Source organism: Oreochromis niloticus, linkage group LG7 (assembly GCF_001858045.2).
Source record: "Oreochromis niloticus isolate F11D_XX linkage group LG7, O_niloticus_UMD_NMBU, whole genome shotgun sequence".
NCBI lineage: Eukaryota > Metazoa > Chordata > Actinopteri > Cichliformes > Cichlidae > Oreochromis > Oreochromis niloticus.
In genome coordinates this window covers 3,243,799-3,259,547 of record NC_031972.2, presented here as the reverse complement: position 1 = coordinate 3,259,547, position 15,749 = coordinate 3,243,799, and the positions used below count along the sequence as shown (strand labels likewise).

Below are 15,749 nucleotides of genomic sequence, written 5' to 3'. Positions count from 1 at the left end.
CTTTATTTTTGTCATGCTCACATACTTCATTTGTTTTATTGCTCAAAGGCATGTTCTGCTTTTTCACCATACTGTCAACATCTGAGGTGTTTGGGCAGCAGGTCTGGTAATTGGCCTATTCTCATTCCCCGGGAGTGAAACAAAGTTAAAGTACCAGGTGTCCTTGGGTGGAGCTGTGCGACCTAATGGGGTATGTCATCGGTGAGATAAGTATCCATCAACACATTTAGTTTTTAATTGCTGGATTTTATTGTTCTAAAGGAAGGAGTTTCACCCTAACCAAAAATAGTGACGTGAAACCGAAAGTAAAAACACATAAAAACTAAACAGACCAGTGAGTAAACTGGAGACACAAACCAGGACCTCCACCTGTCCCACCTCCTTGAAGACATTGTGTGCTGCCCCTTTAAGGCAGGCATGATAATTTAGGTGTGTGTTTTTTGTACCAGCAGACTTGCCATAGTACCTCAGCAGTGAAAAACAGTCCTTTAGCCAAACTGTTGTCTGTTCCACTTTTTGTTCACTTTTTCTTGCTGAGCCTGAGAGAGCACATGCCTGTAAGTAGTTGCTATCTGTTGTGTAAGCTTTCCCGCGATAGTTTTGTGTAGCAGTTTAGAGTTTTGTGTGAGAAACTTTCCTTTGTGTGTGAAAAACGGCTGCGATGCTAACACGTTAGCCCGTCTATGGGATTTCCCATGTAACGTTAGCATTAAGCTAATCGCTAAACGCGTGGGCCTAATAACCAGTGAAAGGGTTTGGATAAGCTTGTGTTTATGTGTTATATACATTGTAGTGCATGGCTTAATGTTTGATGTTGTAAAGAAAATGCAATTACAGCAGAAATGTAATATTTTATTTTTGTTTCTGTACCAGTTTTACAGTGCTTCAACAGTAAACATCTAAAACGTATCCGCTGACTCCTGAATGTTTATTGTGGACCTGTTAGCTATCTGCCAAGCTAGAAACCAGCTTCACACCCTAGTGAGGGCAGAATAGTAAAAAGGCATCGTCCCAACACGGCTACCTACAGAAAAGTGGATCTGCGTGGAAACACAGTTTCTTCTGTTTCTTCTAAGCTACAATGGATGGTAACGACGACACGCTTGAGACGCGGTCAATATGCTCCAACACCTCACGTGCCAGTCAGCGCTCTTCAGCCAGTGTCATCGCAGCCAGAGCACGGGCAAAAGCAGAGGCTGCACGTGCTCAAGCACTATTTGCACAAAAAGAGGCAGATATGTTAAAAGCACAAGCATATATTGAGGAGGAACAGCAAAAAGCAGCAGCTGAGGCTGCCAGGAAGAAAGCAGAGCTGCAGGCCAGTTTGCATACCTTGAGACTAGAGGGCGCGGCTGCAGCTGCCATTGCTGAAGCGAATGTTCTTGAAGCAGCTGTTGAGAATGAATTTGGGGAGTTAGATCGGGCTAGCCTGAAAAGTGTATACGTTGAGCATAATCCAAGTCCTGAACCTCACCAAGACTCAGAGCTACCAGAACTCATGCCAACTCTGATGCACCAACTACCAGTCGACAGTGATGAGATCAGCAAATACGACTTGCCTGTTCAGAGAACATCCAAATTGAGTCAAGATGCCACTCCCTATTACCCTCGTACTCAAAGCACCTGCAGGACAGACCCATTCAAGCAAGAACATTCACACAGCTTAAATCCACCCAAGGATACGTACAGACACCAGACACATGATATGAGACAATACAGCAGTAGCTACCAATCGCCTCAGTCTCATACAGGTGCTGCCAGAACTGACGAGCCCACTTCATCATCGACCACAGACCTGGCCAAGTATCTAATACGGCGAGAGATGATAAGCTCTGGGCTGTTAAGGTTCGACGATCAGCCAGAAAATTATTGGGCCTGGAAGCAATCCTTCCACAGTTCTACAGAGGACTTAAAACTGACATCAAGAGAGGAGCTTGATCTGCTATGTAAATGGCTGGGACCAAAGTCATCAGAGCATGCTAAGAGGATACGAGCGGTCCACATTACACAATGCAGCTGCAGGTGTAAGAATGGTATGGCAAAGGTTGGAAGACTGCTATGGATCGCCAGAAGCAATTGAAGAAGCTCGCCTAAAGAAACTGGATGATTTTCCAAGAATCTCACATCGAGAAAATCAAAAGCTGAGAGAGCTGGGAGACATTCTCTTGGAGCTTGAAGCCGCCAGAGCCGATGGGTTCCTACCAGGCCTCAGTTACCTGGACACATCTCGGGGCATCACTCCAATCGTCCAAAAGTTGCCATACTCCCTGCATGACAAGTGGGTCTCTCTAGCATCTCGTTACAAAGAAAATCATCAAGCGTCTTACCCACCGTTCTCCTTCTTCGCAAAGTTTGTTTGTGATCAAGCCAAAACACTCAATGATCCAAGTTTTGCCCCTCTTACAGGTGGTTGGAGGACAGGGAAGCCAGAACACTCCTTCAAATCAAACATGAAAATACCCATTTCTGTTAAAAAGACAGAAGTCTCCTCAAGCTCTAAAAGCATGCAAGCCAGTCCCGCAGGGAAGAGGAGGGCTGAACCAGATGAACAATGCCCACTCCATAACAAACCACACCCCCTCAGAAACTGTCGTGGGTTTAGGAGTAAATCTTTAGAGGAAAGGAAAGCTTATCTTAAAGAGAATAATATTTGCTTTAAGTGCTGCGCTTCATTCACTCATCTAGCGAAAGACTGCCACAAAAACATTCAGTGCAGAGAGTGCAGGAGTGAGAACCACCCTACTGCGCTACACCCAGGGCCGGCCCCCTGGATATCAGAGTCTTCTGTAACCGCAAGAGAGCAAGGCGGGGAGCAAGGAGAAGAAGCTTCTCAAGCTGTCACAGCAAAATGCACAGACATTTGTGGGACTTCCGTCAGATCAAAGTCGTGCTCCAAAATCTGTCTTGTCAGAGTTTATCCAGCTGGCCAGAGGGAGAAAGCTGTTAAGGCGTACGTTGTTCTCGACGAGCAAAGCAACAAGTCTTTGGCAAGAACAGAGTTTTTTGAGCTCTTTGGAGTTACAGAGGGCACGGCAGCATACACCTTGAAGACCTGCTCAGGAGTTATGGAAACAACAGGGCGCCGAGCTAACAATTTCATCATGGAGTCATTAGATGGTAAGACTCACATTCCACTCCCCACCTTAATCGAATGTGACATGCTTCCTGATGATAAGTCTGAAATCCCCACACCTGAGATTGCCAGACATTATCCACATTTCAAGCGGGTTGTGGATAAAATCCCGGCTATAGATCCATCAGCAAGCATCCTGATCTTGCTCGGTCGAGATGTACCACAGGCACACAAGGTTCGAGAGCGATGCAATGGGCCCCACGATGCCCCCTACGCCCAGCGTCTCGACTTGGGATGGGTGATTGTGGGAGAGGTTTGTCTCGGAAGAGCTCACAAACCGGAGTTTGTAAACGTCTATCGGTGCAACGTGCTGAGTAACGGTCGTACATCTCTGTTTGACCCTTGCACTAACAGTCTACACATCAAAGAGAAGCTTGACACTCCAGAGCAGCATCGTCAGTTTCTAGGCGCTAACGCATCCGAAATCCTGTTTGATGGGAAAGATGGCCTTGGGAAAGGGGTCTTCCAGCAAACGCCATATGATAACAAGCCTGCCATGTCTGTGGAAGACAAAGTCTTTCTGGAAATAATGGACAACGAGGTCTTCATAGACGACTCGAATAGTTGGGTGGCACCACTACCCTTCAGGCAACCAAGGCGCAAACTCCCTAACAACCGAGCCCAAGCAGTCAAGCGTCTTTTGACACTACGGCACATGCTGGAGAAGAAGCTAGACATGAAAGAACACATGATTGCCTTCATGCAGAAGATCTTTGAGGCAGGTCATGCTGAACCAGTACCACCAACCACTGGTGAACAGGAGTGCTGGTATTTACCAATCTTTGGAGTGTATCATCCGCGAAAACCAGGTCAGGTACGGGCAGTGTTCGACTCCAGCGCTAAGCATGATGGTGTCTCACTGAATGACATCCTGCTGAGTGGCCCTGACTTGAATAATTCACTTTTAGGAGTCCTCATCCGCTTCCGCAAGGAACCTGTAGCGGTGGCAGCAGACATAGAACAGATGTTCTATTGCTTCAAAGTCCGCCATGATCACCGGGACTTCCTACGTTTCCTCTGGTTCGAGGACAATGACCCCACCAAGCGCATCACAGAGTATAGGATGACCGTGCACGTATTCGGCAACCGCCCCTCTCCCGCTGTTGCCATATACGGCTTGAGAAGAGCAGCTCTGCAAGGACAGGAAGACCACAGTGCAGAGGCAAAACAGTTTGTTCTAAAGAACTTCTACGTGGACGATGGTCTTGCTTCCTTCCCCACCGACGACAACGCCATCCGAGTCCTGAAGGAAACCAAGGAGATGTTGGCTGATTCCAACATACGGCTACATAAGATAGCCTCCAACCACGACGTAGTAGTGGAGGCGTTTCCACCTGAGGAACGGGCTAAAGAGCTGAAAGACCTAGAGCTTGGTGTGGATCCGTTGCCTATGCAGAGAAGCTTAGGTCTCAACTGGCACCTTCAAACCGACAGCTTTACCTTTCTTGTCTCCCAGGAGGAGAAGCCCTTTACCCGTAGAGGTATTCTCTCCACAGTTAACAGCATATTCGACCCGTTGGGGTTTGCAGCTCCTATTGTAGTCCAGGGCAAGGCGATAGTCAGAGAGCTATGCGCTGAGCATTTCGATTGGGACACCCCAATACCTGCTGAAAAAGTGGCGCAGTGGAAGTCTTGGAGAGATTCACTGAAGGCACTCGAGCAACTTCACATACCAAGGCCATACCTACCTGTTTCCCTGCTTTCCACACAGCACAGGGAGTTATGTGTCTTTTGCGACGCGTCCACCATGGCCATCTCTGCAGTTGCCTACCTCAGGGCAGTGGATGATGAAGGACACTGTCTTGTAGGATTCTGCATGGGAATATCTAAATTAGCACCCCGGCATTCCCATACTGTGCCCCGTCTAGAGCTTTGTGCGGCCGTACTAGCAGTTGAGCTGGCTGATACCTTGAGGGATGAGCTAGATGTCGGAATCCACACAGTGAAGTTTTACACCGACTCCAGAGTTGTGCTGGGCTACATCTACAACGCCAACCGGAGGTTTTATGTGTATGTTGCTAACAGAGTAGCACGCATCCGGAAGTCTTCGCAGCCTGAACAGTGGCACTTTGTCAGTTCGGAACACAATCCTGCCGACCATGGTACCAGACCAGTTCCAGCTGCACTGTTGAGAGATACAAACTGGTTTTCTGGACCGTCGTTTCTTGAGAACGATGAGAGAGTTGCACTTACCCCACCAGAGTTCTTTGAGCTTGTTGAACCAGACGGGGATGCAGATGTGCGTCCACTGATTGCAACCTTTGCTACAGGAGCTTCTGAAAGACAGCTTGGTTCACACAGGTTTGAGCGCTTTTCCAGCTGGAAGACACTTGTATGTGGCATCGCCAAGCTCGTCCAGAAAGTCAGATCCTGTGCTAAGACTCTGGAGGGAGATTTGACAAAGGTAGATGAGCGTACACAGGCAAGAACAGTAATCGTACAGACTGTACAGCACGAGGCCTTCAAAGAAGAACTCAAGAGCCTGTCCAAAGGAGAGCTTGTCTCAAAACACAGTCCTCTCAGGAAACTTGACCCTTTCTTGGATTCAGATGGTGTACTGAGAGTTGGTGGCCGCACGTCATTATCCGCAATCTCATGGGAAGAGAAACATCCCATAATCATTCCCAAAAGCAACCACATTGCTACCTTGTTGGTGCGGTATTATCATGAGCAAGTAGTACACCAAGGTAGGCACTTCACGGAAGGGGCCATCAGATCCGCAGGACTGTGGATTCTGGGAGGAAAAAGACTTGTATCAAGTATCATACACAAGTGTGTCACCTGTAGGCGGTTGAGAGGAAGTCTGGAAAAACAAAAAATGTCCAACTTACCTGCTGATCGGTTGACCCAATCTCCTCCTTTCACCCAAGTTGGATTAGATGTTTTTGGACCATGGACGGTTTGCGCCCATCGCACGAGGGGAGGCCTTGCAGAGAGTAAGCGCTGGGCTGTTATGTTTACCTGTTTAGTAACCAGGGCAGTTCACCTGGAGGTGATAGAATCTCTGTCTACGTCGAGCTTCATAAATGCGCTTAGGCGATTCACTGCCATCAGAGGTCCAGCAAAGCCCTTTCGTTCAGACCGAGGCACGAACTTTGTCGGTGCATGTAAAGAACTTGGTATAACCCCACAAGATGCAACACTTCAGTCTTACCTGAAAGACCAAGGCTGCACATGGGACTTCAATCTTCCACACTCCAGCCACATGGGGGGAGCATGGGAAAGAATGATAGGGATGGCTCGACGCATTTTGGATAGCATGTTGCTCAAGATGCATTCCCCTAGTCTTTCACACGAAGTGCTCACCACGCTTATGGCAGAGGGCGCAGCCATCATGAATGCCCGGCCAATAGTCCCTGTGTCTTCAGATCCAGACATGCCGACCATACTCACCCCTGCTATGCTTTTAACGCAAAAGGTGGACTCCGTGTCTGCTCCCTTGGAAGACATCAACCCCAAGGATCTCTACCGAAGTCAGTGGAAGCAAGTTCAAAGCCTTGCGGATTCATTCTGGAAAAGATGGCGTCAAGAGTACCTGACGACACTCCAGCCAAGAAGGAAATGGCAAGCAGAACAAGCCAACCTGCAAGTTGGAGGTGTTGTGCTCCTAAAGGACAAGGAGTCTAAACGAAATCAATGGCCCACAGGACTTGTGGTAAATACCTTTCCGGGTCAAGACAGCAGGGTCCGGAAAGTGGAGGTGAGAGTTGTTCAAGGAGGCACCCCCAGGGTGTATTCGAGACCCGCCACTGAAGTTGTTGTTACTCAGAGGGACATAGCGGTATAGTCCTCTATACCAGGCGGGGAGTGTGCTGCCCCTTTAAGGCAGGCATGATAATTTGGGTGTGTGTTTTTTGTACCAGCAGACTTGCCGTAGTACCTCAGCAGTGAAAAACAGTCCTTTAGCCAAACTGTTGTCTGTTCCACTTTTTGTTCACTTTTTCTTGCTGAGCCTGAGAGAGCACATGCCTGTAAGTAGTTGCTATCTGTTGTGTAAGCTTTCCCGCGATAGTTTTGTGTAGCAGTTTAGAGTTTTGTGTGAGAAACTTTCCTTTGTGTGTGAAAAACGGCTGCGATGCTAACACGTTAGCCCGTCTATGGGATTTCCCATGTAACGTTAGCATTAAGCTAATCGCTAAACGCGTGGGCCTAATAACCAGTGAAAGGGTTTGGATAAGCTTGTGTTTATGTGTTATATACATTGTAGTGCATGGCTTAATGTTTGATGTTGTAAAGAAAATGCAATTACAGCAGAAATGTAATATTTTATTTTTGTTTCTGTACCAGTTTTACAGTGCTTCAACAGTAAACATCTAAAACGTATCCGCTGACTCCTGGATGTTTATTGTGGACCTGTTAGCTATCTGCCAAGCTAGAAACCAGCTTCACACCCTAGTGAGGGCAGAATACATTGTGTGTAAAGTTATATTATACAAAAGTGAACACACTAGATACGATTTTTAATTACAATCTATGAGCAATGTGCTTCCTATTATGGCCACATATACAATCAGCCACATTACAAAATGGTTTCATCAAGAAAATAAAGCAGATGCTTGTTGCAGATAGGAGAGGATTGCCTAATCAGAGAAAAAAATCAGAGCTGTGCAACCACAGTGTACCTTAACTCAAAAGAACACGTTTGAAATGTGGTAGAGTGGATGATTGGTTGACAAATTGATTGGCTCAACAATGTGCAGTAATCGTATTATCTCTTGGACAAAAATTTCTAATGTTTTATCAAAAACCGTGGATTTATAAGACCAACAGTTGGCTGGGTAACTTCCCAGGAAACATTTATAGTTTAGGGACTTTAGATCCACATCCATGCGATCCTGTCAGTGTGGCATTTATTTGTCTCTTTGCATTTTTTTTTACTTAACATGAGAGAAAACAATCTTAAATCCTGAACTGTTAAACATGGGGACTCAACAAGGGCCAAATGCCATGTGGCATGTAGGGGAGTTTGGGATCTAACCCGTTCTAAAGTTGAAAGTTGTCAAATGAACTGAGCACAGTGATATCCACCAACACCGCTGGGCTGTCAGTATGCCAATTCTAAATGTACTACATACACTTCAACAGACCAGAGATTTACCAGAGTACTCAGTTGAAGCACGGGGAGCCTCACAGCACGAAGGTTGGAACTCGGTGGGGACCTTTCGGGGTGGAGTTTCTTGTCTGCACGTGCTCCGGCTTCCTCCCGCAGTTCAAAGACATGAATGTTAGAGGAACTGCTGATTCTAAATTGGCTCTAGGTGTGTTAGTTCTGCAAGTCAGCCCAGAGTGACTTCCTGTCTCTTGCCAAATGTCATCTGGGAAAGACTCAAACCCAACCTTAAATACTTAAAGTACTCAAATATTTTTGCAGTTAAACTCCTTCATAATTGCAGTCTGTAATATCTGAGAGGCAAATATTGTACTTTGTACTCCAGTAGACTGAATTTTGTATATTTAGATCATTTATCCTCTCACGTCTTCCTGTCTGACTGTTCTTTTCCTATCCTCAAAACCATTTATCCAATCCACTCCAAACTTGGTAGATCTAGTCCTTGGGAACTGAGCATGCAGAGTGCTGAATTTGATGTGTTTTGGATGTAATTCACTAAATACTTTAATATACTTTCAGAACAAGACCATAGGAGCATTTGACTTTGATTTCAACTCTTCTGTTTTAGCCATCATAGCAGACTGAACCTTCCTCACACTGGTAAATATAGTTGGTGTCAAGAAATCCTACCTCAATAATGCTTTAAATACGTTAAATCTGTACACAGTATTTGACAACAGTGACATAACTTTACTGTATTTTCTCTCAGTTACATTGTGTTTGATGGGGACTCCACATGGCCTTTATACAGAGAAGGTCTGTACACACACTCAACCAACACTTGTTTGCTTAGTGAAGCACATAATGTGACAGAAAGCCCTCAGCTGTGAAAATATTATGGATCACCTTTTAGTGACTTTTACAAGAACACGAGGAACACAAGCGACACAGAACCCACAGCAGCTTTGCTCCAAGGATTTTTTTCACCTTTTTATTGCGTTCACTGCGATCATTTACAGAAGGGCCGCGGCAGAATGTGCACAGTTCATTTCACAGTTATTTGAGTTTGTTTGTTGTACTGAATTTCATCTCATGTACCTCCTCTCAGTCTGACAGCAGTCTGTTTTCCAAGAAATAGAGAACAGTGCATATTTACCATACTGGTAGGAGTATACCAGTAATGTGCAGCACTAAGAGGGGGGGGGGTCAAAGAGCAGGATTTTCTCATTTTTGACTCTGCGGTCAGAGTCCTGCGTGAGGTTTAAATCAATAGAAGACTCCAATATTTATGCTGAGCCGTGGCTATCGCGTATTGAGTGTGTGTGAAAGAGGTTAAAAGTCTGTGTACTCGCTTTATTTTTTGAATGCCTGTGTGTGTTTGTGAGTGTATGGGAGGTGCCAGAGGAGGGCAGGATAGGGGAGGGGGGAGTAGAAGGCTATTTCTCTGAGACTACTGTAATTCAGTCCGTCTTTTCTTTGAGCCTGGCCAGGATGAGAACAGCGCTGTTCATTGTTTATGTTCTTCCTGTGCTGATTGTGGTAGCACAGGCAACACCAGGTGAGACAACGCTTCATTTGAACTCTTATCTGGGAGGCACATGGTAATGTCTGCAGACAGATGGCTGATTCATGGGTTCACCACAGAATGTTATAGTATGTTAGCAGAGCAGAAAAGAAGAAGGAATTGTGTCAGATAAAGTATTATCATACTGATATTTGACCAAGGGAAGCAGTTTGTCTTTGTTTTTGATGTTTGTTCCATGTATACCCCTTGAAATATCCCTTGAAAGTTGGCAGGTGTATTGGGGAGGATTTCAGTGCCAGGTTTGAGGGGTTTTTTGGATGAGTTAAGCTATTGTGGCTGAAAGTTGTTTCCAGTGTTTCCATGACAGTGAATGGTGTCTGCTTCAATCTCTGTGCAGGAAGAAGACCACACATACACACACAGGCATGCTTATGTGGCTATTTTTGTGTGCATATTTCTTAATGCATTCCCAAACCAGTTATCCCAAACGTTTACTACCACCCAGAGAAAATAATGTGGGGTTCAGTTTCCATGAAAAGGCACTGGACTAGTAAAACCAAAACCATGTTAAATCATCAAGCTTCACTACATGCATGCTTAACACAGTTCAGTGTTAAATGAAATATTCAGACAGCAGATGGCAGTAAGTGGCCATCAGAGAGTAAAAATACACAGTAAAGGCCCACTAATGGAAAGCATTTTGTTAACTAGTTAAACCTTCCTATTTGTTACAAAGAAAAAAAATCTGTCACTGGGCCTGGGAAATCCACCTGATGAGTTTTCTTGAAGGTAGGCTAAACATTTTAAAGCTACACAGATTATGTACCTTAAAGCTGATACAAAACACTTGGATTGAGCCAATTAAGCTACACAGAAGCAATGATTGGACACAAATACAAAGTCAAAGAACAGCTTCACATATTTGGCATCTGTGAGCTGCTGCTCCACAGTCAGGAGGCCCAGGACAGGGTGGCATGTGGAAGGGCCAGAGGTCAAACCCTCTTTGACTAGTGACAAAGTGCACAAAGCATACTGCATATGATTTATCACTAGTTGTTTTTAAGTATAAACCCTAATTCCCAAAAATTGGGCTGTGCAGAGAAATGTGAATAAAAACAAAATGCACCTATTTTGCAGCAGAACACAAACGTAAACTGTTTGAGAAAATGTGCAGTTTTAAACATGAAGGTCATTTTGAGTTTCATGCAACACATGCAACATCCCCTCTTTTTTTCAACAGTCTGTAAATGTCTGGGAACTGAGGAGAGCAGCTGGTATTTTGTCCCCTTTTCGTCTGATAGAAGATTCTAGCTGCTCAATAGTCCTGAGTCATATAATGTTTTCAGGTGGTGAAAGGTCAGGACTGCAGGCAGGCCAGTTCAGCGTTTGGACTCTACTACTCTGAAGCCACGGGGGGATGAAAAAGTGGTTTATGCAAGACCTTCTGCATGGCACGTTGCTCTAAACCCTCTTAAACTTATACCTGTGCTGTCTCCGTGGCACCGTGACACTGTTGTAGTCCTGTTCCTATGTTCTCCCTTCATGTTCCTTTGTTTATTTCTCTGTGTTCGTCTCCATGTCTGTTTCTTGCCCGGTCCTTTTGTGCTCCCACTTGTGGTTCAGCCTCTTGTTATCCTGTGTGTGTGTGTTTAAGTCCTCAGTTTCCCTTTGTTCCTTGTCACGCTGTTCCCGTTTGATCTGTTTCCCTCTTTTACTCTTAGGTATCTTCTAGTTTTCTCCTTGACTTGAGTTTTTGTATCCTTGTATCTTTGAGTTTAAGAGTATCGTGTTACAGCTAATAACGCCGCCTTCTTTAGTTTACTCGTTTTGTTTCCGAGTCCTGCGTTTGGGTCTGGCCTCTGCCTTCCACACAGGACTACGTCACACTTTTTAGTCAAGCTTACAAAGCGTTGCTGCCCTCGCTTTAAACATTTGACATATTTATCTGTTTTCTCTTGTGAACTAAATATGAGTGTGAGATTTGTATATCATTGCATTCTGCTTTTATTTGTATTTTACACAGTATCCAAAATGCTGACTGTTGTGGAAGTTTTCCACTTAAATAAAGCCTGCAGATGAGCGGTGAGCAGTAGCTAACATTCTTTAATCCAAACACACAAAGAACAGAAAACCAAGCTTGGTGGAGAGCCTGCATGACCACGGGGCAGGGTCAGCAGAGTCTCACTGAGCCTAGTGTGGCTCTCAGTTAAATACCTTCTCCAGGAACAAAAGGCAGTACACAGTTGTTTCACACCTTAAGGTTTACACCCCCTTTCTACCTCCCAGAGTCCTTGAAGAGACAAAAGACTCTCCCTCCTGTGGAGTTGTCTGCTTCCCCCAACTTCCTAAATAGACCCCCACCATTTGTCTTACTGTATGGGTGTCAGACATGTTAAAATCAGTGGCACCAAGGCATTACACAATAAAATAATGTGATTAGTACATAAGTGAAAGAAATTCCATTACAATCCCACCCTTTGATTCTTAAATCAAGAATCACATTAATACCAGAATTTCTTTCCTGACATTCTGTATATCACATCAACATTATTTTACACTTAAAGGAGTTTCACACTGTGTATCCTAACTTCACTGTTCTCACACCACCCTTTGTTCATCTTTAATCCTCCCCACAATCTAAGCTCTCACATGCAAATGGCAACAACAATGATACAGAGGAAAGGTCTTCTCCAGAGTGTCAAAATACTTTGCATGGCAAAGTGAAACAGCATTAGATAGTCATTCCCAGTCCCAGTCATGGCTCCTGGTGTCTGTGCCATTTACAGAGTTATAATTCCAACGCTGATCTCCCTCTGTGCTGTCACCTTTGGAGCTTGGCATGCTCTCTCCATCCCTCGATTTCCGTTCCAACGCGGCTGTAGATTTAAGGCAGAGCACGTCGTACACCTTAGTTGTCTTCCTCAACGTCAACGGCGAAACTCTTTCATTTTAAGATTTTGCTGTTCAAAATCTCCTCGTGACAATCATTTGGAAGCCCAGTGGTGCAGCCCACTGTTGTTTGTCTGCTGTCCTGCAGATGGTCCGTGCTTCTCAGTGGTCCTGTTGAAGCGTTCTCTCCCGGTCGTGGTCTGTATCTGCGTCAATCCTTCCATATCCCTCATGTCACGGTCTCTGCAATTTAAAAATGAAAACTTCCACGGAAAACCCTCTTTTGCCCTATGTCAGCTTAGCACAATTAGACATGCACAATGAAGTTGTGCATTGTCTCTTAAAAATTCCCAGGGATTCTCCCCTGGAGTAGCTTCACTCCAGGCCCTGTCTTAAGAAAAGGTAAAACATTAGCCAGCGGTGTGTCCTGCTGCAAATCATGTGATTGGATCATATGATTAGCCCTCTGCTGTGGAAAAATAGATGTTAGCGCAGCGCATCTGTATGCACACTTTCTCACAGTGACCTCTGCACTGTAAACAATACAAGGTCATGAATAACACACCGCTGGTAAATTCAAAGACACAGAAAGTGGCAATTAAAAGGTTAAGTCAGCACGGCCCAAAAGCCCATGCAACCTGTTGCTGTCACCTTTCTGCTCCTGTAAAAAGAAACATACATACATCCACCCTTTTGTCAGGTCAAGGTGGAGGTGCAATCTTGCATACTGGTGTCAAGTCAGCCAAAGCTTTTGTCAGTCCAGTCAGTCCCCATTTTTTTTATTTGCTGACAGTAGAACCTCGTGACGCAACAAGTTTCTACTGCCAGCAATGACGTCATTTCAAAAAAGAAAAAGAATTTAGACAGGATTACCTCGCTGAATCCTTTTTGGCAGGGACTTGTTTTCTGATTGTCCCAAATAAGTGGCTTTCTCCCGAGCCCATTTTAATTTTTGGAGAAACTCACTTGCGATTGTTCAACATGTTGTGTAGCGCTTTCGATCCCGATCTTGCAGGCCTGCTTGAAAAGAGAAAATTGCTAAACAAAAAAATATCTCAGTGCACTGTTAAAAATAAACAAATATGAAGGCCTCTTTTTAGAAGTTGTCTAAGCATACTCTCTCAGAATGATAGATCAAAACAAAACTAATTGGCAGTTTCAAAGTGGTACCAAAAGAAAATGCAAAATCCCCAAAACTTTCATCCACCAGTCACACCTCACACAACAATATTCTATTAGATAACGAGTTTTTGTTTTCCCCCATGTAACCAGATGTGTGTCATGATAAGACCTCCCCCACACATCAGAAACAAGAAACTCAATAATCTATTAGTCCCCACTCATCTGACCCCCCTGCATCATTCTGTTCACCCCTGCAATGATTCAATCATTCTTCCCCAAAATAATACTAGTTCACTAGTCTATGTATCACTTCTTAACCCACTAAGTGAACTGGACAAGATGATGGTAACAGCAATGCATGCTTAAAATGCTATTTGGTCTCCATGAGCTTCATTGCATGTGTGTTTGTGTTAGTAGGATTAATGCATTTTTCTGTTTGTGTAATTTTTGTGTACCTCTCTTCTTTGCGGTGCTCCAGACACTTTTCAATTCTCCACGCAAGGCAGTCGTTTTTTCTTCCCAGTTTCCTAAACCCAAATTTCAGTTCCCACACTAAAACAGCCATGTTCTCCCCTGCTCCTTCCACTGTGGTCTCATCTCATCTCTCCCCCCTTGCAGCAGTCCAGTGAGTCAGTTGTCTTTCAGCTTTGTCCTGTGTTTTCCACTGTCTCATCTTGCCATTTTGCTCCAAAAGTGGCAAATGTCCAACTCAGACAGTCTTTTCAAAGGTCCATTTACACACAGTGAAGTTGCAGCTCGTTGGAAATGCACATCCATCCATCCAGTCATGATGATGCCATTTTTCTCCTTGCTGTCGCTGTCTTGCACAGCTGCTGCTGCTGGACCTTTTCTTCACTGCTCAGGACACTGCTGTGAGCTCCTGATATCCATCTCGTTGTTCTGGAACTGCATTTCTTGTCTTCAGGGAGAGATTCTTGGAGCTTGTGTTCTCAGGGTGACAAACACATGGAAGTTAAGCTGTAAAACAATTCAGCCAAAACTTGGCTTGAGTGTTTATAAATGATGTTAACCTATAATTTTCTTCCGACTGCTGCACGTGAAAAATTGATCAGGGTCTGCTCTTCACCTGCAAGTGACACACTGACACATTTTGATCATTCTTATCACTGCTTAAAGAAACACGTCTCCCCTCTCTGGTTCTGAAGTCCCCTTTCTTAAAAACCCAGAGATTGTAGTTGTTCTACACTGAGTGTTCTAATAAGTGTTCTACACACTTATTTTCATCAACAATTCTGCTAAAAAGAAATTTTTGTGTGTCCACACTAGGGGAGCTGGTGGCCTGCAGTAGCACCCTCTCCCGCTAGTTGGAAACAATTTTTACACACATTTCTACACTCCTCTCTTTTTTTTTTTTCCTTTTCTTGTTTTTGTTCCCATTTTTCACTGTTTTTACACACACATCAACTTTTCCCACACAACCATTCTCTGCAATCTTACACACCACACATTTACTCAGTTCTTAACATACAGTCAAACATTGAGTTTTGTCCCTGGCCGCCTGGTGGAACGTCTGCCGCTCTACTGGATCTAGATCCCATTTTACTACATGAGGCGTCCCCCGTGAGGCCCTTGCCTTCTACGGACCAAGGAGCGAACACCGCCACTCCGTGCACTATAGTATGCAGAAATGGACTCCGACAGTGTACCTGAACCGCTGTTCCTGTGACGTACTTGGACTGACCACAGGTCTGGGCCGGCTTCTCCCCAACAGCGCACTCGAGCCAATGTCCTTGTGATGGACCGTACCCAACACAAGCCTGGGGCCTCAAACCACCAGGATTTCCTCCCGGAGACTCGAACTCCGGGGGCGGCCAGCGTTCCCCCCTCGGCCAGACAAAAAACTCTCCATGACTGTATACAAGTTAGCTACAACTCACCCATCTGCAGGAGTCCCCTCAAAGTTGATGGTCTCGGTGGTGACTGAAACACACGGCTCCGTGACTCCTCCATTTGCTTTGCTTCAACAGCTGGTAGGACAAAGGTACCTTTTCCCTCAGGGGTGATCAGCC

General features: G+C 45.0%; 2 protein-coding genes across 6 annotated transcripts in view; both read left to right on the top strand.

Annotated features, from left to right (window-relative positions):
* The first annotated feature begins 274 nt into the window (after positions 1-274).
* On the top strand, positions 275-7,532 carry LOC106096829 (uncharacterized). The gene is made up of 3 exons (XM_025908484.1): positions 275-557; positions 874-7,104; positions 7,421-7,532. The coding sequence occupies exon 2, from the start codon at positions 1,977-1,979 to the stop codon at positions 6,918-6,920; it is 4,944 nt and encodes a 1,647-aa protein (XP_025764269.1). The 5' UTR covers positions 275-557; positions 874-1,976; the 3' UTR covers positions 6,921-7,104; positions 7,421-7,532.
* A 2,050-nt stretch (positions 7,533-9,582) lies between these two features.
* Positions 9,583-15,749, top strand: part of ces3 (carboxylesterase 3) — a 71,735-nt gene continuing 65,568 nt past the window's right edge. For all 5 annotated transcript variants that reach the window (XM_025908487.1, XM_025908488.1, XM_019360868.2 and 2 more), the window contains exon 1: positions 9,583-9,741. In XM_025908487.1, the coding sequence (XP_025764272.1) occupies positions 9,675-9,741 (67 nt within the window). In that variant the 5' untranslated portion in view covers positions 9,583-9,674. The remainder of the gene's footprint in view (positions 9,742-15,749) is intronic.

Bases quoted from the DNA above. Each gene is read 5' to 3' on its own strand.
- LOC106096829 (XM_025908484.1), top strand. From the start codon at position 1,977: ATGCTAAGAGGATACGAGCGGTCCACATTACACAATGCAGCTGCAGGT.